Raw genomic sequence first — 26,526 nt, 5'->3', positions numbered from 1 at the left:
ATTGGTCAGAACTAATTTCTGACGTTTTCTTGAACAGCCACCAATCAGACACAAGACTTTACTTATTTCACCTTATTTGCATAAGAGATTCTATATAAAAAGGACACGTTGTGCTTTCTTCTTGTTGCTCTATCTTTTCCTGTTTTTCTTTTGGTGAGGCAAGTTGAGTTGCTGTAATTATGCCTGAACCGGCTAAGTCAGCCCCAGCCCCGAAAAAAGGCTCCAAGAAGGCGGTGACCAAGGCGCAGAAGAAGGACGGCAAGAAGCGCAAGCGCAGCCGCAAGGAGAGCTACTCCATCTACGTGTACAAGGTGCTGAAGCAGGTCCACCCGGACACCGGCATCTCGTCCAAGGCCATGGGCATCATGAATTCGTTCGTCAACGACATATTCGAGCGCATCGCGGGCGAGGCATCGCGTCTGGCGCATTACAACAAGCGCTCGACCATCACGTCCCGGGAGATCCAGACGGCCGTGCGCCTGCTGCTGCCCGGGGAGCTGGCCAAGCACGCTGTGTCTGAGGGCACTAAGGCCGTCACCAAGTATACCAGCGCCAAGTAAACAGTGAGTTGGCTGTAAACAACCCTAACGGCTCTTTTAAGAGCCACCCATGTTCTCAGGGAGAGAGCTGGTGTATGCTCTTTTGTATTAAGCCTTTGTAACTCCATTAGAGTTTTTAGTTGCGAGATAAAGGAATTACTGTAACAATCTTATGTAGACTTTCCTGTCATGCCAAGCGCGAGATTCGCTTAACGACAGGGACAACGGTACCTGATCCTGGCATAAGTCTAGAACTTCTTATGTAAAGTAACCTTGCCCCGGGCTTTCCGTTTATCATTTAGGAAACTCCTACATCTAAAAAGTCCCACCTACCAATTCTGATACCCATTAGGTTAATTAATGAGGGAAGCAATACTTTTAAAAGTTCGTAGCAAATTCAAATACTCCCCAGTCACCTGTCAGGGACAAAGAGTCGAACTCCTGCAGGGGAGCAGATTTTGCGCGGGCAGTTTAAATTTTCGCGGGGCGCGCCTGTCCTTCCCCTCCACGTCCTGATTGGTTGCGGGCACCCAGGCAGAGACTTGAGGGTTTCAGTGCGCGGGAGGTATATCCGCTTCCCGCCTCCCCAGGTGCAGCGCACACACGGGCCTTCAGTAAACATTTTCGGGTAATCTATCCTGCTTTTCATTTTTTCCATTTTTTTTAGCACTTTATTCATTTAGAGAATGAAATGTATCATCTTGAGATTTTCTTTGGAGAGAAAGGAACTTGGGGGGTGTAATTTTCAACCTGAAATACCAACGGTTTATTTTTAATTAGGATACTGCTTTTCTTTTGTCGTATATCCATGTAATAAACATTACAAGACAAAACAGGACTGTTTGGTGTCTAGTAAAGGCAGAGAAGCTTGAGGGGTTTATCTCAGACTTATGAGACAACAGTTTCTATTTTAAAGGTCCTTTGGTTTGTATTTTAAATCCTATATTGACTTTGCCTGGGACCAGTGAAGAAAAACAAATTCCACATCAGGTTGTCATAAATGAGAACCAGGCAACCAACAAACAATAATGCTTCTCTAGATTATAGCTGTTCAAATTGTGTGTCTTTTAGGTAAAAAGCTATGATCTTCAAAGCATTTGGAAGCTTCCACTGTGGCTGTGTTTTAGTTTAGGTAGTAATTTTACATGAATTTAATTTACATAAATAAAATTACCTGATTTATCTAAAATGAATCTACCTTTAGCATAGTAATAATGTCTAAAAGCAACCAGTATTTTGTTAAATCCATTATCAAATACACTCATCCCCCTTGTTGACTCATCCTACCCTTATTTCAATGCCCACTTCAACTTTGCTCTCTGAATTTTCTTCCCTTTTATGAGCCTTTTCTAATAGTTTGTCCAGCATTTGGATACTGCTTCCATGTAGTTTTTCATAGATATCCATTTGAGTTGCTACTAACCGATTTCTTGTATGTTTCCATATAGGGAATGTACACTCATTATACTTGAAAATAAAGAAGGAAAGAAAGGAAGAAAGAAAATTATTTTCCTTCACCATCTCCATCCCACACTAATGGTAACCAAGTTCTGTAAATAAAACATAAATGATTTTTGTTGTTTCTTGTGTCTCCATTAATCCAAATAATCAGATGATAATTTCCAAACTAAATACTCTTTATTTTACTGTTTCTTTGTCTTATAGGATATAGGAATCAGAATAAGAATTTGTGGAAAAAGTAGAGGGATTAGGGTAGAAGATGAGTCATAGACAATAGTCTATCCCCAGATGAAAATTTGGAAAGACTAAGTTTTTGAAAACTACAAAGTTCAAAAAGTCCCAGCCAATTCTCTTATTACTCAGAAAATTAAACTGCCTAAGAAATAAATAAATCAGGTAAATAAATTGTCATCTTTTGGTAACAATCTTTGTTTGCACCTTGGTGGAGTCTCCTTATGAGTAAGGCAAGGATATAATCCTTTGCTTGAAAAAACAAATGCTATCAATTTAACTAATTACTAATCAGCTTCAGAGGAACTAGTTCAAAGCTAAATGAACACAGAATGTCATCTGAAAAAATGTACCTTGTGATGTATCTTATCACAAAATAAATAGATATTTGTTGCTCAAAATACTTAGAACTAGTTAGTTACCAGGTCTTCCCCAGAGGTCACAAACCAGAATGTTGCCTTGACCATTGCCTTAGATGAACTCTAGCTGTTTGTAAAGGACTTTTTTTCGGGCTACATTAAATCATTATATTTGGTTTTTCTACTGCACGCATATTTTTTTGTAAACTACAACAGTTGTTGAAATCAAAGCACGCATTCCCTGGGGAGTTTATAGAGACAAACCTACGAAGTATCAAAAGATTAGTGGTCCTTTAGGTGGATACCATGCAGACATCTATTCTTCAACTATTTGATATATTAAAGTTAATTTTATCATAATATACATTTTTGTTAACTTTATTTTCAATTGTTAATGATATATGAAAAATGTCCAATTAGTAATAACAACATTTACAAACTGTCCATCGATTTGAATCTATTTATATGTGCTAAGTAGTCACAAAAAAATAGGCCTAATTTCTCCCACTGTCAAAATACATTGATTAAAGAACTAAAAGGAGGTAGAAATGGAGTAGTACCTCTGCTATCACACTTAATAACGAACTTGAAAAAAATTTCATTTCAAGCAGGGCTCATTCTGCTATGTTTATTTATTTTTATTATTTTTTTTAAGTTTTAGTATCCAATGAAGAGCTGATAAAATCAGGTAATTTTAGTCAAAATCCTAACACTAGTTTTAGATGTTAATTGGAGATTAATTTAACATTTATTTGAGGATCAAAGTAGTTAAAAAATAATCCAAGGAACTCCTGATGGGATAAAACATAATTTAGTAACAAAAAAGACTCATACAGCTATAATACTTGGTGGCATTGCACAGAGATTGACACATTTACCAACTGAATTAGATAGAAAGCCAAGGGTCACACCTAATTTTTTGAATCTTTAGAAAGGAGAGAGAGGAGGTAAATGAGGTAGCAATAAGCTGTGCAAAAATTTATGAGGGAAATTGGTTATCCACAAGGGGAAAAAAAGATCCTTAAGATAAGCAAAAGGAAAACCATTAAGGCTCCTTAGAAGGTAAGATAGGAGAATACCTCACAGTATAAAAGGATTTCTTAAACAAAACATGAAAATACTAACCATGAAGATAAAAGTGTTATATTACACTTCATAGAGGAGGCATTTTCTTTTTAAGCTATTCCACAGCATCAAGCCTTCTATGTTCTTTCTTCATTTGGGAAGAACAGAATATTAGTGAATATCAATTTTAAATGAGGAAGGGGTTGAAAAGTCTAATTCTACTAAAATCTGCCCTTGACCTCACCTGAGGTCAGGTTTTAGTAGGTTCAAACCTTCTCTTTATTTCTGATTTCTAACTCAGAATAATAAAAGTATTAAAATGTCTTTTCCTATTTTGTCTATAGATATAGAAAGCACGTTATTTTTATCATAAGAAACTAAGATTTAACACTAAGAATAAAAGAATTTCAATTATAAACTTAAAAATGTTAAGTAAAAACCCTTTGACTTCAATTTGAAAGGAAAATATCAGTATGGTCTTTTTTTCTTTTTAGAAAACACTTTTTTTCAACTAGCGCTCCTCACAGTAGAGGTCTACACGCAATGACAATCCATGGACAATGAGAATTCTCATTACCTATGGTTATGGTTTCCTAATTTTGGTTATGGTTTCCTAATTTTCCTTTTCCAAAGAGCAATCTCAGCTATTTGGAGATTTGGTTAAATGTTATGAATTAAAATAAATTTAAGAGAATAGCAACCAACTGCCATTTGTAAATCTAATGGAATCCCAGTCAGACAAAAATCATTGTAAAAACATGTTTGAGGCCATTGAGGATTTTAAGTACTAGATACTGGGTGATGTTACAAATCATCTAAAATTTTTCTTAGGTGAGAAAATCTTGTATTTTGTTTAACTCTGTATCTGTTAGGATGTTTGTGAAAATATTGATGATTGAAAAAACATGTTTATGATTTCCTTACATTGTCACCCTTCTGCCCAGTGTACATCTGGATAATGAAACAACACGGGCAAGATGTTGGTAATTGGTGAACATGCGTGAAGGTCACTTGAAGGTACGTTATTCCTTTTTGTGTACTTTTCTGTATCCTTCAAGATGTCCATAATCCCTTCCCCGCCTCTCTTCTCTCCTCTGCTCCCCTCCCCCCAAAAAAGATTTTTAAAAGCCAGCCCAATTAACTAACATAATTCTCTTTTGGTCAACAAAGGGTGACAACGAGAGGAATCACGAGTTGGCAAAGAGATATTCCAGTACTGGAACTAAGGGAGCAAGAAGAGAAGGAATTTGCACAAGGGAGGAGCTCACAGCAGCTGCAGTCCCCTCCTTCCAGCTCACAGGCTGGTCAATCAAGAAACGCTATTGCCATCTTGTGGCCCTTTAAGATAATGCAGCTAAAACTTTTGTGGTTTCTATTAGGAAGCTTATTGCTAGGGTTTAATAATTTCATATATAAATACAATAAACAATCTTACTTCAACTTCCTAGTTTCTCCATCCATAACAAAGAACCTTGTTTATTAGTTTCCTATTTATTAGTGTATCTAGTGTATCTAGATGGGTATCTAAAATTTCTTTACACAAACATAAATGTAGAAATGTGGATTCTCTTTGCCCCTCTAACTCAAATGGCTAATGGCTATGTTCTTCTCATGGTTTCTCCTCTTGCTTTTCTCATTATCTAGCTTGGAACTCTTTTCCTAGTAGTAAGTAGAGTGGCTAAAACTTCTCAGCAGGTGCCCATGAGCCAGTGACCCGAGGAGGGTTAGCCAAGGCCAAACCTGTTCCTACACTGGGAACCACAATGGCTGCATCTTCCCAGAAAATAATCCTGATGTTTATCTTTGAGAAGTGTGTGTCTCTTTGACGAAGTGCCCAGGGGTTGAGCCTGGTCAGGAAAGCTGTGGGGTGGCTGAATTCCTGTTCCCTTCCTAGGATGGGACCTCCATGCTTTTGTAAGGAAGGACATGGAGGTCCTATTACAAGTATTCATCTTGTTAGTGAGGCCTTTGAGTGTCATTTTTATAACTGAGGTAAGAAGAAAAACTTCCTGAGTCTTGTCTTATCAAAATAATACCTAAGAGACACATTTTGGACAGGCAAATTTTGCTCACCTACAATAACCTGTATACCTTGTATATACATGGAAGGTACCCAGAAAAACTGAAAAAAACTCCCTGAAATGCCCCACACCATTACACTAAATACCATCTTCAACTAAAGATGAAAGCAGGTAAGGTTCTTATGCAGATTTAAGTCAGGTACCTTCTCTATTGTTAAGTTTCTCTTCCTGGTATAGAGAGGGAGACATTCTTACAAATGGAGACTTCCCTTATAAATGTAAAGCTCCCTTATAAAAGAGTAAATTCCACTGTTTTTAGAGCTTCTCCTGTGTCTTTTTTTTCTCAAAAATAATCAGCTCCAAATAATCAGCTCGTATGCCAAAGAGGTGTATTTTGGGGTCGCATATTTTTCTACCCTTCACTTCGCTGTGGAAGAATCTACTTCCAAGCTCACTCAGATAGTCTGCAGAATTCATTTCCTTGCAGCTTAAGGATTGAGGGCTGAGGCTTCTTGCTGATAGTTAGCTGGAGGTATCTTTCAGTTCCTAGGGGCTACCCGCACTTTCTAGAGGTACCTGAAGCTCTTGCCTAGTGAGCTTTCCCTTCTTGACCACTTACACCATGAAGCCAGCAAGAATGCTCTCTATAGTGAGTCTGCTAGCAAGACTAAGTCATATATAGCTCAGTATAATCACAGAAATGATCCAATCATCTTTGTCATATTATATTAATTATAAGTAAGTCACAGGTCCAACTCACACTCAAGAGGAGGACATAGACAAAAGTCTGAAAACCAGAATTTGGAGGCTCATTGGGATCTGTCCACTACATATATAACATGGATAAATCTCAAAATAATTATGCTGAATGAAAGGAGCCAATCAAAATAAAGTACATACTGAATTATATTTATACATAACTTTAGAAAATGCAAGCTAATCTACAGTGACAAAATGTGGACCAGTTGTCCTGTGGAAATGGGGAACATAGTGGGCAGGAGAAAAGAATTACAAAAAGGGACAATGAGACTTTAAGGAAGATAGATAAGTTCACTTTCTTGATTGGGGTCATGCTTTCATGTGTATATATATGTCAAAACTCATTAAAATGTACTCTTTAAATATATGCAGTTCATCATATGCCAATTATACATAAGTAAAGTTTTTTTTAAATAAAAGTAAAAATTCAATTCTTCAGTCATATTAAACTATAATAGGAAAAACATTTGCAATATACCTTTTTAAAATTAGTTATGAAAAGCCTACAAGTAAGGAACAAGAACTCTAATTCACAGGTAGAAATAATGCCTGCAAAGTGCTTCCAGGAAAACTTGTCTGGTGTCTAGTCTGTGGCTTATGCGATTCCCACCTTATGCATAATCAAGAACATCACTTCTTGGCAGGCCAAGAACATTAATAAATGTGAGTACCTCAGGGAAAGAGGACATCCTTTCAGTTTGGAGTATTTTAGCAGCAATATGGTAGAGTGAAGTATATGCATGTATTATCTCTTACCACAAAGAACAAATTTTAATCTCAGAATACTGCTTTATTGGGCTCTTATGAGTCAACTTTCAATTCATTTGAAGTCAGGCTCAGATGAGGTCTTCCAAGTCACTCTTTCCAGACTTTCCCATCATCTCTCCTACCAAATCCTGGGATGCTGTGTTCCTCTGAATGTCTCTAAACCATACTTCTTTCCAAGTGGTCCTTACATGGGACACCTTCCTTTCTAAGTTCTCAGAGGGGTACAGTCTGGGAATATCCAACTTAATCACTCTTCAGCAACAGGTTCTTAATTTCATTCTTAAGCAGCATCTTGAATGTGGCCTTTTGGAAAGAGGTTGTGTGGTTGTCACTTGAAAGTAACTTACTTCTGAATTTCTTAATCTTTTAAAAACTGGTGTGCTCATCTCTTCAGTGCTATATGTTTCCTGAATTTTGGTCAGTAGATTTGTTCTTGAGAATCTAAGTAACTGAAATTCTGCCTTGGTGTGTTTGTCCTGCTGTGGTTTGTGTGTGTGTGTGTGTGTGTGTGTGTGTGGTTTTTGTTTTTGTTTTTGTTTTTCCTGCTGACTTTTTTTTTGAATTTATTTTACTGCTCATAGGAGTAGTAACTTCTAAAATGGGGGACTGGAGTGACCAAACTCGTTTCTGCCGGATTCATATCTTTTATTTCCTCCTCTGCCCCCTCTTTCCAGCCTCCAGAAGGTAAGCCTACCGGAAGGAACTTTTATCACAGAAGCATCCAGTTTAAGCAGTACAATCAAGTATAAACGCATACCATCGTAGCAGTAGGGAACAAGGGCAGCTTTCTCCTAGGTGGATTTCAAAGTCAAGAAAGGGTCTTCCTTTCTTCTTCGTACTAAAAGTGCCATAATCGACGAGGATGGGATTCGAACCCACGCGTGCAGAGCACAATGGATTAGCAGTCCATCGCCTTAACCACTCGGCCACCTCGTCCTCAGGTGCTGATCTTACCGTGTGCCGGCCTCTGAGGTACTTTGTTTCAGAGTTTATATTTAGAAACCCTCTATCTTGGATAGAAAGACGCTTGGAAACATCTGGGAGATGTGGGGATGGCTGGCTTCCACACGAACGGACGAAGAACTAGAGTGGAAAAGCTACGACGGGTTAAAAACGGGCTTAGCTTTTACAGGAGTCCTAAAAGTGGTTGAGACGTGGTAGAAACACATTTACCTGGGCCTTCACTCCCTTTCTCGGGCTGCCTGGACCCTGGCAGTACCTCAGGGTCAAGTCCGGGCAGACGATGGGCGTGGCACGACCAGCCTGGGCTAAACCAGATTTTGCTGTCACCGTCCCGTGTCAGGGAGCCTGGTCCTGCCGCCCCAGCGCTGCGGGAAGTCCGTAGGGATCAGAGGTTCCCAGAGATGATCTCACTGGAGTCGACCTCAGGGGAGCTGGCGAGTCTGGACTCCTAATTAGTGGTTAATAAAACAATCTGGGAAATTAAACAACAGATCTTACTACGGCTCAGTTTTTATTCAGTGTTATTGCCGCTTCTTCAATACTTTAGGGTGATTTGCATAGAGAAGAATCCTTGACTCTTGGGGCTCCCCTCCCGGGTCATTTGAGTCCGAGGAACCGTGAATTCTGTTTTCCTTCCAAATACCTGTGTGTTTCTTGAGTGGTTTTCTAGGGGAAATGTTTCCCAACTTTCATTCGATTTTCCAAGGGATGCAGTGCTAAAAATGTTGAGATTGACCTCTAGTGAAAAAATGAATTGGGGAAAGGGTGAAAAAAGCTGTTTAGCTGCCTTCCCCCCCCCTTTCCCTTCCCTCCCCCCTTTCTTTCTTTCTTTCTTTCTTTCTTTCTTTCTTTCTTTCTTTCTTTCTTTCTTTCTTTCTTTCTTTCTTTCTTTCTTTTCTTTGTTTCGTAGAATGAACAAAATGCACATGAATGAACATGAATAGGAACTAATTCTGACTAATCATAATTAATCATAAATGCCTGTGAATAAAAAGCAATATTGAAAGTGAATCTTGAAGAGCAAGTTTTCTAGAGGTGCAGAAAATGAGGGTGTCCCTGACTGAGGAAAGGGTATGATCAAACGTGAGGAGTATCTAGGAAAGTGTTGAGAAATCGCTGTAGCTGGAGCGCTGAAGCATGTGAGTGGCTGATCAGGAAACATCCATAAACCTGAGGAGGGAAGGTGGTCTTGAAGATTTTTCTTTTGAAGCCCAAGCAAATCAATCATAGGGTGAACAACAGGAAACATGTAGGAAATTCTGTTGGAACGTAACTCTGCTGCATTTCTGCTGCATTTTCACACTCAGTGTGAGGACACTAACTTAGGTTTCACTAACATCTTCTTGAGTGAAGACCACCCTTTGCTTTTCCCAAAGAATCAATCTCTCTTCTTATTTGGTAAAGTCCTTATAGTTTAGTGTTTATTGCATTGATCCGCCTAAATCTTCAACCTCAACTTAACCCACTTCCCTCCACCTTGTTTTCCATGCTTAGTCCAAATCATGATTTTGTATCAAGGAGGATCTATTTCTCCTCTTCCAACAACCCATTTTTCCCTCATAGAGTGCTCTTGCCCTTTTTTCATTTTAACCTGGATAAAATTTTTATCCATAATTGGTTCTCAGTTTAAAGTTTTTTTTTTAATTAAAATTAAATCAAAGTTAGCCACACATGTTTCAAAATCTCAAGTACCTCAAAAATATGTGTCTGTAAAAAGTGGTCCTCTTCCTCCTATCATATTTCTCTTTGGTAGAAGCAAAGATGTTCAGCCATTTGGCTTTGTTTCTGTTCTTGTTTCTGTTACCAGCATGTCTCCAAATATCCATGGCATGCTGTGGCAGAAATGGCTAGTTGTCCATCAGTATTTGTTCTTCCCTTCCAACAAATGGAAATTTAGTAGAGTTTATAGCCACTCATGAGAAGATTACAATGCACAAACTTCCTTGGTGCTAAGCAGGGTCATGTGACTAATTTCTAAATTAGAGCGTTAAAGAGAAAAAGAATGTAAAACTTCCAGGTTATTTCCAGAAGGGGAAAGAAATATCATCCACTTCTCTCTTCCTATTGTATCTGCTTGCTGGAAAAGACAACATAATAGGAATGTCATGAAATATAAAGAGATTGGACCCAGCAACCCACAGGAAGGAGGGAGCCATGAGCTAAAAGACTGGAGCCAACAACATGGAGTCAAAGTATCATCTTGGGATCGATTATACCTTCAAACTATTACATGCAAGATCAGTAAATGTCTGCTTTCTTTTTTTTTTTTAACATTTTTTATTGATTTATAATCATTTTACAATGTTGTGTCAAATTCCAGTGTTCAGAACAATTTTTCAGTTATTCATGGACATATACACACTCATTGTCACATTTTTTTCTCTGTGAGTTATCATAACATTTTGTGTATATTTCCCTGTGCTATACAGTGTAATCTTGTTTATCTATTCTACAATTTTGAAATCCCAGTCTATCCCTTCCCACCCTCCACCCCTCTGGCAACCACAAGTCTGTATTCTCTGTCTATGAGTCTATTTCTGTCCTGTATTTACGCTTTGTTTTTGTTTGTTTGTTTTTGTCTTTGTTTTTTAGATTCCACATATGAGCGATCTCATATGGTATTTTTCTTTCTCTTTCTGGCTTACTTCACTTAGAATGACATTCTCCAGGAGCATCCATGTTGCTGCAAATGGCATTATGTTGTCCGTTTTTATGGCTGAGTAGTATTCCATTGTATAAATATACCACCTCTTCTTTATCCAGTCACCTGTTGATGGACACTTAGGCTGTTTCCATGTTTTGGCTATTGTAAATAGTGCTGCTATGAACACTGGGGTGCAGGTGTCATCCTGAAGTGGGGTTCCTGCTGGATACAAGCCCAGGAGTGGGATTCCTGGGTCATATGGTAAGTCTATTCCTAGTCTTTTGAGGAATCTCCACACTGTTTTCCATAGTGGCTGCACCAAACTGCATTCCCACCAGCAGTGTAGGAGGGTTCACCTTTCTCCACAGCCTCTCCAGCATTTGTCATTTGTGGATTTTTGAATGATGGCCATTCTGACTGGTGTGAGGTGATACCTCATTGTAGTTTTGATTTGCATTTCTCTGATAATTAGTGATATTGAGCATTTTTTCATGTGCTTTTTGATCATTTGTATGTCTTCCTTGGAGAATTGCTTGTTTAGGTCTTCTGCCCATTTTTGGATTGGGTTGTTTATTTTTTTCTTATTGAGTCGTATGAGCTGCTTATATATTCTGGAGATCAAGCCTTTGTCGGTTTCACTTACAAAAATTTTCTCCCATTCCGTAGGTTTTCTTCTTGTTTTATTTCTGGTTTCCATTGCTGTGCAAAATGTCTGCTTTCTTTAAGCTACAGTTCATTGGGGTCTCTGTTACAAAGACAAAATTGTGTTCTAACAAATACATATGTTTATATTTCTACTTTTTTATTTTTTTAAGTTTAGCATTTTCTATTGGTTAACCTTTATACAAAAAGGAGATTTACTTCTCTTTCCTTACCTTAAATGCCACCATATACCTTTCCTATTAATCTTTCTTCCTAGTATAATTTTATCATAATGTTTATTCATGTTCATATATTATGACTGGCAAATATCATTCACTGATCTCTCATGATATTTTGTTTCTTGAACATTAGAATTTTTTTCTCAAGTTAACCACAAATAACCATAAAAGTTTTGCCGGGAAAATTAATTAGGTGCTTTCTAAACTTTCTATACAGTTTTCATCCTGGTGTCTTCTTTCACCATCATCCTGTACACTTTTTTCCTCTGCCACTGGCTTTGGATACCCCATTTCCCAAGTCTTTGCTGTCTTAATTTGCCTTCTCCTTTTGGTGGAGCACACTGTAGATAGCTTCCTGAGAAAGAGTTCATTGGGTATAAGATTTTTGAATGTTTGCATGTTGGAGAATATCTTTTATGCTTCTCTAACACTTGATTGAATTCTTATTTGGGTATAGAATATTAGCCTAAGGAATATTTTCTTCAAGGATTTTGAAAGAGTTCTCCATTTTCTTTCAACTTCCAGTATTGCTTTTGAGAATTACAAAGTCACTCTAATTACTATGCTTCATTTGTAATTAGTCTTTTTCTCATTCAGGATGATTTCTTTGTCCTTGATGTTCTGAGGTAACTGGAAGATATGCCTTTGTGTGTTTCTATTTTCATTCATTGTTCTGGAAACTCTATTATATCACTAAATTTGGAAAATCACGTATTTCATTAGCTTGACTTTTTTGTTGTTAATGTTCTCACATATGTGTTCTCTATTCTCTCTCTTTTTCTTTCCTGGAATTTCTTCTATTTGAATTTTAAACCTCCATGATGTTTCCTCTACACTTTAAAAAAAAATCATTCTCTCCGAGTTACATTCTGTTTATATATTTTAATAGATTATTTTTTACACAGTTTTAGGTTTACAGAAAAATAAATATGAAAGTTCAGAGTTCATACATATCTCCTCCCCACACCTACAGTTTCTACTATTATTTGTATCTAATATTATTGTGGTACATTTGTTACAACTGATGAACCAATATTACTACATTATTATTAACAAATGTCCATGATTCACATTAGGGTTCACTCTTCAGGTTATACACTCTATGGGTTTTGACAAATGCATAATGAGATGTCCATCATTATATCATACAGAATAATTACACTGCCCTATGCTCCACAACTTCAACCCTACACCCCTCACACCCCTCAGAACTGTAGATTATTTTACTATTTCTGTAGTTTTACCTTTTCCAGAATGTCATATAGTTGGAATCATACAGTATGCAGCATGTTCAAATTGGCTTCTTTCACTTAGTAATATGTTTTAAGTTTCCCTCATGCCCTTTTGTGGCTTGATAGCTTACTTCTTCTTATTACTGAATAATATTCCACTATATAGGTGTACCACAGTTTGTCCACTCATGTATTGAAGGGCATTTTGGTTGCTTCTAAGTATTGGCAATTATGAATAAAGCTGCTATAAACATTCATGTGCAGGTGTTTTTGTGGACATATGTTTTCAACTCATTTGGGTATATACCAAGGAGCATGACTGCTGGAGTGTGCCTTCGTAGTTTTACTCCATATTCTGGAGGATAGCCTTTACATTTTATTCCAATTACTCTGCTAAGTTTTTCACATCTACTCTCACAGTTTCAATTTTAGGAGACTACTATACTTAAGAGTTATCCTCTTCTACAGCATTCTCTCACTGTCTCTTAAAAAAGGATGGACATAATAACTTTCCTGAGACGTTTTCTCATCTCTGCATAATATTTTCCTCTATTTTTAGTTCACTTTTATCTTTCATATTTGACATTAACTTTGGATGTCTCGTGATCTTTGGTTGCTGTTCTATAGATATAATTAGGCCCTAAAAATAACTGAAAATGAGATAATGAGTCCAGTTTATTGACTTGGGCTTCATCATAAAGTTATCTGCCTATGCTATAATTTAGTATCAAACAATATCTTTAGCTTATCCTTCCTGGGATAGTAAAAGCCCTTGAAGAAGTGTCATTCAACCTGCTTAGATGACATAAAACTGACTTTCTGAATTCTGAGAAAGGACAGAGGTTGGAGGACGTTCCTTTTGAATTTCAAACTTAATGAATAACACCATCTACTCCAAGTTATAAAATTATATTAAATTACAAATGAATTATAAATGTATACTCATATATAAAGAGACAATATATTATATACCACTTCTGAATAAGGACCTGAACCTTCATACTTAATGAGCTCCCAAAACTGATCAAGGAAAGATAAAACAGAATAAGGAAAGGTAAAAAGACCCACACGATTTCAGAACTCCAAGATGAGCCCCAGTTGTACCATGAAGCAAGGAAGAAATTGTGTGTCTGGGGCGGGCGGGGAGGTGTCCACTTTCAGTTTTGGCCACAAAACTACATGGTTTTTCTGAGGAAATAATTTAACTAGCATGAGCAAAGTGACTGGATTAATACCTTCCTCCACCTAATTTTTCATCTTTCAAATTTCAATATTAATCAATTCACCTGAGCATTTTCAACAATTTCACAGTGAGAGCTTTTCCTGGGCCAAGGAGAAGGTACTAGTAAGTTGCCAAGTTTGGGGTGGGGAAGACTTTGAATTTCCAGTGTTAATGATTGCTCCTCGTGGTTTTTCTCTCCCGGTGACAAACTTTGGCCGGTAATATTCCCCAGAATATACAGGTTGGCCCTGGTGCTATGTGTTTCTATGGGAATTCTATAGTTCTTCTAAAACACATGATAATTGTAAATATTTAGTTACTTGTGATACTAAATTCCGTAGAAACAAAATCATTTTTTATTCTTTGTCCACCACTGCATCCCTGGTACCCAGCAGAGAATGACACGCAGTATTCACTGAATATTCATTAGTTGAATGAATAAGTGAATGAACTCTGACCAGAGAATGCAAGTCTAGGCGCAACGCAGGGAAAGAGACGGGAGTCTCATCCTAATTACCACAGTGGGAGCGGTGGAAGCAGCAGCTGGGATGACTTGTTCTTTAGTCTGTGTGGCAGGGAGTAGTAAATGCTGCGAGTCAGAAAAATGATCCCTCAAGTTGGAGATGGCAGTAGACATGAAAAATAAGGTCTCTACGAGAGGAAGGAAGGTACGGGTTGACCAAAATTCGCGACTCCCCTCCCCGCCCCTGGGTCAGGTACGCACACGCACGTACACACGTACACACGCACGTACACACGTACACACGTACGCACACACGTACACACGTACACACGTACGCACAGACTAGATGCCCAAGGCCTTCCTTCTTGACATTTAAGAAGGGACCTACAGGAGAGCTGGTCTGGGCCCGCGCCCGTGAAAGCAATTCAACTCTCCAGATACCTCCCAATCAAGGAGAACTGCTGCTCCGAAGACAGTCCCATTGTCAATGTGATGAGAGGTCATCTTTTTGGCAAGGGTATTAGAGAAAATACTTCTTCAGATTCTTTGTTCTAATTGGGCGAAAAGGAAGTGGGCTCGTCCGGGATTTGAACCCGGGACCTCTCGCACCCGAAGCGAGAATCATACCCCTAGACCAACGAGCCACCTATGAAATGCGTTCACCCATATTTAATATAAGAATAATTAGATTCAAATATGCTTTTAAATTTTGTTTATTCTACAAATAATTTGTCCTTGATAAGATTTTATTTCCCATGATTCACTTATATAAATGAAACAGTTGAAAGCGCTGTTCCTGTGCACGGCCTGTTGGTAGCTTAAATCACCGTGATAGTCACCTGTAGGAAATTTTGACCTGTTACTTCTCTTTCCTTCTACTTTGCTAAACTACTCTAAGTAACTTAACTCATTTTCATTTAGCTTTTAATTCAATTCTATTAGAAAAATTAGTGTTCTGCAGTTTTCCTTTCCTTACTTTTATCCTTTTTGAAAGTTGGATATTACCACTACTGAGGGGCTCCTAGACCATTTGCTCTAACAAGGAATAATTTTGGCTACCAGAAGTTCCTTAGAATGCATATTCCTAATCTCTGCAAATTTCAATTGATTTGAGTTGGATTTCTTAACACTAATTTTTCCGGGGTACCAAGATGTTAGTATTTGATGGGTTTACTAACTTACCAAAATTTCTGGTGAAAGTCAAACTTTTCACAATGGGCCATTAGCTGATATACCCAAAGTACATTTTAAATCCATATAAACATGTATGCATTGCACTAATACATATTTTCAGTTTCATTTGGCTGAACTGTATTTGTTGCCTTCAAAATTTTTTTAAAAAATTTCCCCCATTCAGTTCACTCTTTTAATTACTCTATTATTATTTATAGAGTGCCTGTTTATTTGTATTTTTTTTTTACCAAAAATGAAATTCTTTTACAAAGACAAGTGAAAACAATGGTTTTCTTACATATGTGAGGAGAGAAACCAATCCTTTGTGAAAGGGAGACTGGATTTAAACTAGCTCTCCATTTAAGTTCTAACAAGGATTTGCTTCATGGATCCAAATAAGTATGAGGTTATTAGGCATTCCTCTTTCTATTCCTACCCACTTAATGTTAGAATAGTGAAGTTCTTCTTGCAGTCCAACTACTTGCTTTGTACCTTGAAAGTTTAAACAAATCTTGACTGGTTTCTCTGAAACATCTGCCCAGGAGAAGAAATAATTCTTAACTGCCCTCAAACTCAAGCTATGTGCCTATGGTTCAGACTTAGCATTCCATGAAAACATGTTCTTCTCTTCAAGAAGTAGCATCTTATGTTCAAGTACAGATGGGTCCCCTGACATAGGACTATAATGAGACCTTAAGTCAAAGACTGAATGTTTCATTACAGAAAATAATTCTTCAACTGAATCCAAAGATTTCCCAAAGATTCAATTCCTTGACACACAATTTAGGGCACTTCCCTTCATCTTGAAATCAGCCAAAGAGATTAGTTTACTAATTTCTAAACTCAACACAATGGTCTTGGGGTCACACATTTCACAGAGCAACCTCCACTTCCAACCGCAGACTCTTGTTCTCTCTGCATTTCCATAGTGTAATATATTTTTCCCCTTTTCAATCCAAATTTCCTGGGGATAAAAAATAATTCACTTACTTTTACACCAGTGGGAACTGAGCCTCTAAGCAAAGGGCATTATGTAAAGATTACTAAAAAGCAGCTTGTTACTTAGTCCAAATTCATTCTGCTCGCCACCTAACAGTCAGATAAATTGGGAGATGAGGTGTTGGGGCAAGGAAAAATGACTTTATTTAGAAAGCTGGCAGACTGAGAAGATGACAGAGTAATGTCCTGGAGAACCATCTTCCCCAAGTCAGAATTCAGGCTCCTTTTATACTGAAAGGGGAGTGGGTGTGCTTGTTCCAAACTTCTTGGTGTTGGAATCCTTTGTTCTTGTAGCTATCCATGTAGGTCAGGTCATGGTATCCTTGTAAACCTCCAATGAAACAAATGTTATTTTCTATTCTGCAACTTTTAATCTTTATATGAATGGAGAAGTGTTAATACCCTTAGAGGTCAGTGCCTTGAGAATAGGCTATCCTGTATATTTCAGGCTGAAAGCAACATTCTTTTACAAAAGGTGCAGAACCAGCACAACTAAGCCCAGGAAACAGAGCACAGAGTTAAAAGTCAAAGGAACAGCTCTAATATGTGGTCAGATTTGTTCTTATCTATTACAGCATCATTACACACAATAGGGAACCCATATGTAATTTATATTCCAGTTATTTTGCTGAGGTGTCTTCTGCCCTTGTCTGGGCCATGAAGATCATGTGTAATAAGATGCTTAGTTGTGTTGATTATGATTATATTCATAATTGAACTCAACTCTTTTGGAAAATAGAAGGAATGGCATAAAAATAGAGTTGTAGAAGACAACTTAGAACAACAGGTGGAAAATTTCACAAGTGAAAACAAACCTCATTCACCAAATTTCGATTTAATAACTACTCAGTGTCAACTCTATGTTAGGGCCTATTATCAAAGACAAATAAGAATTTCTGTCCTTAGAGAGACTCATTCTAACTGGCTATCTGGATAAGTATTGCTGTTACTTTTCTAACTCAGTTGAGATTTCATTCTATGTTCTCTCACATCTCCCATCAAAAAGTCAACTCCCCAACATCTATTATTTTTAGACTATTTAAGATGGCAAGATTTGGGTTCAACTGCCAGAGAACTTCCTCAGGGATAGCTGGTGAATGCTTTTTCATTTGTTGTGATGATAGCCCATTACAACTTTCATATTCATCACATAAAATACTGTTATCTTTGTAAATATTACCAAATTGATAGAAATGAGCAACAGTGACCATCTGATATCTGTAATGGTGTTTGTAACTGTTTAACTGAATAATGGCTTAAAGATTTTTTTCCTCACGCTCTTGCTGACCAGGGATGGGCTGGAGAGGAGGGAGGCTTGGGTGGTCTGCCCAACCCCCTCATGGTGCTGCATGCAGGGATCACTGCTCTTGCTCCCAGTGCCCTGCTCTTGACCTCAGTGCCTTCCTCTTGATCTGTTGTGGTTTCCTTGTATCCTGTTGTTCAAGCTACAGACCTCAGCCTGCAGCAGGGGATCCCAAGCAACAGCTTGCTTAAAAGGCTAAAAACATCTATCAATCTGACTTTAAACTGCACAAATTTTTCTCTAGAGCTCTTTCCCATGGAGCCCTTTCCTATGCATCCTTTGTTCTAGGCACAAGAATATTAATAAAGTCCCAAAGTGGGAGGTGAACTTCATACACAGCAAAGGGAAGGGGACCACTGCATCTGCAAAAACAAGAACAACTTTGTAGCAATTTGTTACCCAGCCTGTGATCTCTATGGAAACTAGCTCTACCCCTTGATCTCTTGAACTTGTACTATGAAATCCCCCGCCTTCTCTCCCCAGCAGGCTCACGGTCTTTGAGGCATTACCCAACTGTGACCTCCTTTGCCTGGCAAAGAAATAAGTCTGCCTTTTCTACTTCATCCAAAACTCAGTCTTTGAGTCTCAATTCAGTAACCAGGGTATGGAGGCCATGTTTCAGCAACAATAGGCTCATCATTTATGGGTAGGGAAAAAAAAGCAATTGTGGCACAAATAAAGCTTAGAGGGAATTTTTTCTTTTTCCATATTTCAGAGTAAAAAGGATAAACCCCAGTTTTCTTGACTATTTAATCAATATAACTCTATTTAATTGACAACTAATATACATTTTGGGGTCCTTATGATGACCTCTTAAGTTAAATTCAAATTACAAAATTTTTCTCCCTCCTCCCATCAGTTATATAATAACCACTCCTAACTGATTTCCTCAAATCTAGAAGGTACAAATATGGCCTGGGTGGCGTGGGCCTCACCTGCCAGAAGGATGACAAAGAACTTGACTGCACAGCAGGATTCAGGGTGAGTACACCTGACCAATTATTTTTATCTTTCTTGAAAATCATTTACTCTTTCTTAAGAGGCTTATATCCTGCCTCCTTTTTCCCTATTAAAATGGTGTTTATGCCCAAATTATAAGCCATCTCAGGGAGTTACTCATTTTTCTCTGGATATCTTCCATGTATGCGTGAGGTATACATGACAATAAATATCTGCTTGTTTTTCTCTTATTATTCTGTCTTTTATCATTGAGATCTCAGCTTAGAACACAAAAGGGTAGAGAGAAAATCATTTTTCCTTCTCCAAACCCAGTGTGCATAAGAACAGCATGGTGATTCTTATCCAGATCCATAGTTGGAATGTGCTCAGAAAGCAGACTCTCCAGTGGCAGTCATCATTTATAATACTGCTGTGATTTAAGAAGGCTTTTAGAAAGGAAAGTGACTTATTATGTATCTCAGAAGTTGGTCCCATTTCTGATTCAGAGCTTTGGGAGGTCAGAAGAGGACCAGAAAAATGGAAAATGTTGGACAGGGAAGCCTGCCTAGTTGTTGATTTTCTCACTGCACATTCTTCCTATTAATATAATTAAACCCTAATTAAGACTGAGAAGACTCTGAGCCAAACAATTTTTGTAATTGTGGAGGGAGAGGGACAGCTATACTTCAGGGACTGAGATTCTGCAGAGGGTTTCCTTCTCTCCGACAGGGTGACAACTTTGAAAATTGAAGTCTTGTTACAGTTTATGTTAGCCAAGAGCTCCTCAAATCCAGGAGGTACAAATATGGCCTAGGGAGGGACCCTCACCTTCCAGGAGGATGACAAAGAACTTGACTGCACAGCAGAAACCAGGGTGAGTACACCTGACCAATTATTACATTGTGCCATATGAAATTTCCCTCAGAAGCATAAATCCTGCTTCTCTCTCTGACTAAGCAAGGGAGTTATTTTGCGCAGGGGTTAGCCTCCCCATTTGTCAGGGATGAAATGGAGGCTGAAAGACAATAAACAATTTTCCCCAAGTCATGAGGTTACCTGGTACCAAACCTGGATACAAGCCTAGGTTCATGCAGCTCATGCTGCCAGAGACCTTCAGGACAAGGATAAATCTAGGGTAAGCCCTTAATGACTGGTAGGATATGGACGGAGATGAAAGCTTGTTAAAAAGTCTTTCCAAATATAAAGAACATATGCAAATCTGGTGAGTTAAATCAAACATCTGGTTTCTTTTGTTTGAGGGAAATTGTTAGTAGTTTAATATAATTTTCTAGGTGAGAAGTGAGATTAGAGAGATTAGTAGTGAAAGAGCAAATTTTTATCTAGGTTTGAAAAAAGTGAAAATCAGCTTGGACTAATAAGATCAAATCATTCCTATTGTTAACCAGATTGGGAGAACAGACATAGGTAAAACTGGCTGCTGACTTATCTAAATTGTTTCTCCAAAGTTATTCATCATCTGTAAATACCATAATAACTAGAAAGTTATGATCACTCTGTTCAAGTGATTACTCTATTTTTAAGTTAATAATGCCCCAACCTACTTTGTTATATTCACTGACTGGGAGCTCTAATATATAAACTGCCTTTGTCTCATGACAGCACCCAATCCCTAGTCAATCAGCTTTTCCTAACCTCCCTTGGGAAACATAAACATGTCTTGAACTGATCCAGGCTTCCCCCAGATTCTCCTCAGATTCCTCAATGGAACGGAGACCTCTCATAAAGACCCTTGTGGAGCAGAGTTCCAAGGTTCCCCCAAACCCCTTGCCCAGGCTGCATCCAGTCAGTACATCTGATTTTGTTCAGCCCACAGCCTTCTTTCTGGAGATCTTTGGCTAATTAGACTTTAAAAGTTGGGATCTATGCAGTTTAATTTGACGTTGAAAACTAGGAAAACCCACTGAAAACGTATAAGCAGTGAACTCACAGAAAAAGCTTGTGGTTTTAAAAGCTAACTCCAGAAATACTAAGGTTATGTATCAGAAACATAATAATGGGAACCAGGAGACAAACCAGAAGACTGCTACACTAATTAAAATGACATATATAATGGATGTTGACCATAAGTAGGGGTATTACAAAAGATGAAACAAGGCTCATCTATGAGATACAAAAGAAGTTAAAGCAATAGGGCTGTGTAAGTGCCTATTGTGGTGTGGGGAGGTAAAGCGGTTAAGGAAGCCTCTGGTTTTTGGAATTGGCTGATGGAGATGTCATAAAACAAATCAGAAAACAGAGGGGTAAATTCAAGTTGGGGTAATTTATAGTTCAGTTCAGCACTTGCTGTGATTGAGTGTATGTGGGATATATAAAGATTTGAACAAGGAGGTTGGTTTTGCTGATTTGGTACTTAGAAAAAAAATCTGTGTTCCAAATTTAAATTGTTGAATATTCATCCCCAAGCTGGTATTTTAGGCCATGTAGAATCCGCCACAAGAGTGCCCATAGGGAAATGAATAGTTCTTTGGACAAAAAATTGCTGTGTCAACATATATCATGACCCTTGGGTCAGTGTCCCTGATTCACCAGAAAAACTCTAAAATATGAATCATTCTTTGCAGATACATACCATCACCACTGTTTCTCTCTTTGAGAGGTGTTTGCTGGCTCCAAAGAATATCTGCCCATGAAGTAAGAAATGATTTTGATCATTGTTAAAGGAACAATATTCCTCCTTGTAAGTGGACCTGGCATTCTGGGGAACCTTTGTTTTGGTGAATCATATGTGTGCTTTCTTTTGGGATACTGAGAAAAAATCTATACATCTAATTATTATCCATTTAGCTTTTTCAAATCTCATAACTCTTTTTTCCAAGGGAACTGTAAAGACAATAACAACTTTTGGTTTGATAAATGTCCTAGATGATGTAGGCTGCAAGACTATTGTTTATCTAGAAAGGGTGGCACGGGGCCTTTCAATCTGTACCACCAGCCTCCTCACTGTGGTCCAGGCTATCATCATCAGTCCCAGAGTCTCCATGCGGGTGAGGCTCAATCTAAGGTCTACATGGCATATCCTTTCTTTATTTCTCCTCTTTTGGATACTCAATTCTTTGATAAGCATGAACTTACTGTATTATATCAAAAACATCAACACCATAAACAGATCACAAATTAATAGACATGACATCTATTGTTTTTATCTACCAAGAAGCCAGATAATAAAGTGGGTTTTGCTCATTCCGATGGCCCTACGAGATGCTCTGTTTCAATGTATCATGGGCTGGACTAGTGTCTACGTGATACTTCTTCTGCACAATCACCACAAGCATGTCCTCTACATTCAGAACTCCAAGATTTTCTACCAAACCCCCCCTGAGATAAGAGATGCTCAAAGTGTTCTTCTTCTGATGCTTTCTTTTCTTTTCTTTTATTGGCTAGATTGTATTATTTCTTTATGCTTTGTTTCCTCCTCTGACATTAAGTCCATAACATTAAATATTCTAGAAACTTTAACCCTTGGTTTTGCATTTCTCAGCCCATTTGTGCAGATTCATAGAGATGGACATATGGTTAAATGTTGACATGTTCAATAAAACTTGAAAAATGTCAATTTCATTGATCCCTTCAGTAAAGTAGCTTGAAATAATGGTTAGTTTTGCTATGCTGTGTATAAAAACAAAACTTGTATGAGTGGCTTGAATATATAACAAATACATTTAAACATATAGTGAAACATATATTCTTATACAAGAAACTTGGGTGTCTTCAGCCCTGAGTGGACATAGATCATAGAAATCTACAGGAACTCAGTCATATTCTCATTTTCCATATTGCCACCTTCAAGATGTAGCTTAAATTCTCATGTTTGTAAGATGGCTCTTTCATTACCAAGATTCCAGTAGTAAGGAGCTGGAAAACAATTTGGAAAATTCTATCAAACTATTAGTTCATTTACCGTTTGATCCAATAGTTCCAATTCTAGTACCTGATCCTATAGATATAATTGCTCATGTGACAATTAGAGTAGGAAACATATTATACATTGCAGATTTAATTCTTAAAAAAATCTTAAATATCCAGCCAGAGTCTATTTTTCTGGTTATTTTAAAATATCCATAAATATCCATTCTTACAAAGGATTTTATGAAACTTATGAAAGAATGCACAAATTCGAAATGTGCTGATTTGGAATGGTGTTCATGGTAGATTTTAGTCAATAAAAGAAAAGCAATGCTAGAGTAATAGTATTCAAGTAGGAGTAAAATATATTTAATTTGATGTTATGTACATGAAGACTCTCTGGAATAATAAAAATGAACTGTAAGAATGGTTACCTGTTTTGAGAGAAACTAGGTAAATGGAAGCATAGTAGGTAGAGTTTCATTTTATATCTTTTTATATTTTCTGATTTCCTAAACAGTGAATGTATCTTTTTATTGAAGTATAGTTGATTTACAATATTGTGTTAGTTTCAGGTGTACAGCAAAGTGATTCAGTTATATATATATTTTTCAGATTACTTTCCATTATAGATTATTACAAGATATTGAATATAGTTCCCTGTTCAGTAAAACTTTGTAGCTTATCCATTTTATGTATATTAGTTTCTGTCTGTTAATCCCATGCTCCTAATTTATCCTCCCCTTTCCCCTTTGATAACCAAGTTTGTTTTCTGTCTGTGAGTCTGTTTCTGTTTTGTATATAGATTCATTTTTATTATTTTTTTAGATTCCACGTATAAATGATATCATATAATATTTGTGAAACTAGATTGTCCTTTGTACTGGAGAATCTGACTTACTCAAGTATTAGTGGCATTGTAAAGAGAAACAACAATTTTGGGGGGAAAATTGGTCAATTGTTTAAAAGATCCAGTGTTCAAAGCCCTTGATCAATTAATTTTCCTAATTTTGAATTGGTTGAAAACAAAAGCCCCTTCATGGAGTCTGCTAAGTATCAAGAGAACAATATGTTAGATTGGGTAAAGCTGAGAAACAATCCACAAAATTTGCTCAGTGCTGTTAGTGCAAGAACTTAGGCTTATAGAAAGTAGGGAGATTTGGCAGAGCTCATAGAAAGTGAGAGGAAGGGAGCCTTCATACTGAGCAGATGATACTTGAAGAGAGCGTGACCCAAACTGGAAGTGCTGGAGAGCTTTAGAAAATACTCCTAAATCCCCCTCACACCAAAAGAAGTACACATCCGACGAAGGTGGGATTTGAACCCACGCGTGCAGAACACAATGGATTAGCAGTCCATCGCCTTAACCACTCGGCCACCTCGTCCCCGGGTGTCCAACTGTTATCCTTCTTGTGTGCTAGCCTCTGGTGTACTTTATTTCAGAGTTTATGCTTGGGAACTCCATCTTGGACAGAAAGACTCTTAAGAAGGAGATGGCTTGGAAACGTCTGGAAATTGTGGAGATGGCTAGCTTCCACATGAACGGACAAAGAACTGGAGTGGAAAAGCTGCGACGGGGGTAAAAAACAAAAACAAAAAACAAAACAAAAAAAAAAAAAAAAACGGGCTTAGCTTTCACAGGAGTCCTTAAAGTGGTTGAGATGCGGTAGAAACACATTTGCCTGGGCCTCCACTCCCTTTCTCGGGCTGCCTGGTACTTCAGCATCAAGTCCGGGCAGGCGGTAGGCGTCGCCCGACCAACCAGGTCGGAAGCAGAGTTTGCTGTCACCCTCCCGCATCAGGGGAACCTTATCTTGCGGCCCAGGGCGCGGCCCGGAGCCCGAAGGGGCAGAGGTTTCAGAGCCGACCTCAGGACTCCTAAGTCGTGATGAATAAAACGGTCTGGAGAATTAAACGATGGATCTGAGTATGTTTCAGTTTCCATTCTGTGTTATTGCCGCTTCTTCGGTGCTTTAGGGTGAAATTGCTAGAGAAGAATCCTTAACTCTAGGGGCTCTTCTCCCGGGTCACTCACAACCGAGGAATCATGGATTCTGATTTTTCCTCAAACACCTGTATTTCTAGGGGCGAATTTGTCCAACTTTCACTCGGTTTTCCAAGGGATCAGGTACTGAAAACATTAAGAAATTCAACACTAAAGAGAAAATAATTCAAAGAAAGAAGGAGGAGCTCCATCTCACTGTTTTGTAAAAATGAACACCATGCATAGATGAAGGAACAAGAATAGAAATTAATTCTGACTGATTAGAGTGGTCCTGCATTGGGCCTTCTCTTCCTCTGTGGTGAGGCCCAAGAATTAGGCCTCAAATTAGGGTGAAGCTAGAGCTTCCCTTCTGCAACCTGCCAGGTCTAACTTTTTCACTTTCCTTCAATCGATGGTCCGAGGTTTCTGCCTGAGGCTGTTTATTGTCTCACCTCCATTCCATACAGTTCGACCATGGTGGGCATAAAGTTACCAATGGATCCAGGAAGGCATGGAAAATATATGGATGTGGAGATGATATTGATGACAATCTCCCTGGCAAAGGGAAATTAGCTTAAATGGTAGAGCCCTTGCTTTGCAAGTGAGAGGTAGTGGGATCGATGTCCACATTCTCCACTTTTGGGTCTATGACTTCTGCCATCCTTATGACTATCCACCCGGAGAATGTCTCCAGATAAAGGCAAATTCAAAGCCAGGAATAACTGGCTGTCTTAAAGGGAGGTGGTTAAGATGTTCATATTTTTCCTATTTTTTTTTTTTCTGGCTTATGATTCTACAGTACTCAAGATAAGGACAAGGTGAATTTGTGGAGAACAAATTTAGAGCAAATGATGATACTTAATTTTAAAAAAAGAAGGTTGTGGTTTATATATATTTATTTTATTCTCTGTAATTATAAAAACCTACTATATGTTTTTATACTATTCTGTAAAAGGAAAGTGCAATTTGTTAGGGATTTGTTGAAAGAATTAAACAAGGAGGCTGTTAGACTGGGGTGACTCTAAATGCCTTGGTAGCCTACATAAGCAAACCAAAACCTAAGACAGAATCAGTGCCCTGGAACCTGAGAAAATAAAATTTAAGAACAACACTTTATAATGAGCCAACAAGGCTTTCCCACATAAAGCAATCTAAGGTTATAGCCAATCAAATAATTTCTTTACTTTGCTACTGACCTCTTCTCTATAAAAGTCTTCCCCCCAGCTTCTGCAGAGCCTCCTAACCACTTTTTGTTTGACCCTTCCTGATTTGAATGGATGCTTGCTCAAATAAGCTCTTATAAATTTTAATGTGCCTCAGTTTATCTTTCAATAGGTCCAATGGTTAAGTTTTTAAGTCTAAGGAATGAAAATCATATTAAATAAAACAAAATGCCTAGTATGATTCAAAACACTGCATATAACCTAAATACTTTGACAGCTTCCAAGATCCTCTGGTGGCTTGGCATGAGCTATAAAGTGATAAAGTATCCACTTTCATTAATTTCCAGTGCTTTCCTGGGTAGGATCTTCCTACCCTTCCCAGGGAGACACTTCTGTGACTGGAAAATGTCCAGACACATGCAGGACATATTTAGGAATCCAGACTTCAAGAGAGTTCTCTGGACCCAGCTTTATTCCATGTACATTCTGTGAC

At 38.0% G+C, this 26,526-nt stretch overlaps 1 protein-coding gene and 3 non-coding genes across 6 annotated transcripts; 1 reads left to right on the top strand and 3 right to left on the bottom strand.

Moving 5' to 3' along the window:
- Positions 1-22: 22 nt before the first annotated feature.
- On the top strand, positions 23-4,806 carry LOC105084136 (histone H2B type 1-J). 3 transcript variants are annotated; one of them, XR_006721583.2, is made up of 3 exons: positions 23-563; positions 1,988-2,078; positions 4,600-4,806. XR_006721583.2 is itself a non-coding variant. In XM_045509667.2 (2 exons), the coding sequence occupies exon 1, from the start codon at positions 180-182 to the stop codon at positions 558-560; it is 381 nt and encodes a 126-aa protein (XP_045365623.1). In that variant the 5' UTR covers positions 23-179; the 3' UTR covers positions 561-563; positions 1,988-2,112. The 3 variants fall into 3 exon arrangements, 1 of the variants encoding a protein (XP_045365623.1); XR_006721584.2 differs by lacking the exon at positions 4,600-4,806 and adding an exon at positions 2,205-2,223; XM_045509667.2 differs by lacking the exon at positions 4,600-4,806 and having other exon boundaries at positions 1,988-2,112.
- A 3,251-nt stretch (positions 4,807-8,057) lies between these two features.
- TRNAS-GCU (transfer RNA serine (anticodon GCU)) lies at positions 8,058-8,139 on the bottom strand. Its single transcript has one exon. It is a non-coding gene; the product is annotated as a tRNA-Ser (tRNA).
- Positions 8,140-15,180: 7,041 nt separating this feature from the next.
- Positions 15,181-15,252, bottom strand: TRNAP-CGG (transfer RNA proline (anticodon CGG)). Its single transcript has one exon. It is a non-coding gene; the product is annotated as a tRNA-Pro (tRNA).
- An 8,937-nt stretch (positions 15,253-24,189) lies between these two features.
- On the bottom strand, positions 24,190-24,271 carry TRNAS-GCU (transfer RNA serine (anticodon GCU)). Its single transcript has one exon. It is a non-coding gene; the product is annotated as a tRNA-Ser (tRNA).
- Positions 24,272-26,526: the final 2,255 nt, after the last annotated feature.

This window comes from Camelus bactrianus, chromosome 20 (genome assembly GCF_048773025.1).
Source record: "Camelus bactrianus isolate YW-2024 breed Bactrian camel chromosome 20, ASM4877302v1, whole genome shotgun sequence".
In the NCBI taxonomy this organism is placed as follows: domain Eukaryota; kingdom Metazoa; phylum Chordata; class Mammalia; order Artiodactyla; family Camelidae; genus Camelus; species Camelus bactrianus.
Note: the sequence above shows the minus strand (reverse complement) of the source record. Positions and strands in the feature narration are given on the sequence as shown.

Bases quoted from the DNA above. Each gene is read 5' to 3' on its own strand.
- LOC105084136 (XM_045509667.2), top strand. From the start codon at position 180: ATGCCTGAACCGGCTAAGTCAGCCCCAGCCCCGAAAAAAGGCTCCAAG.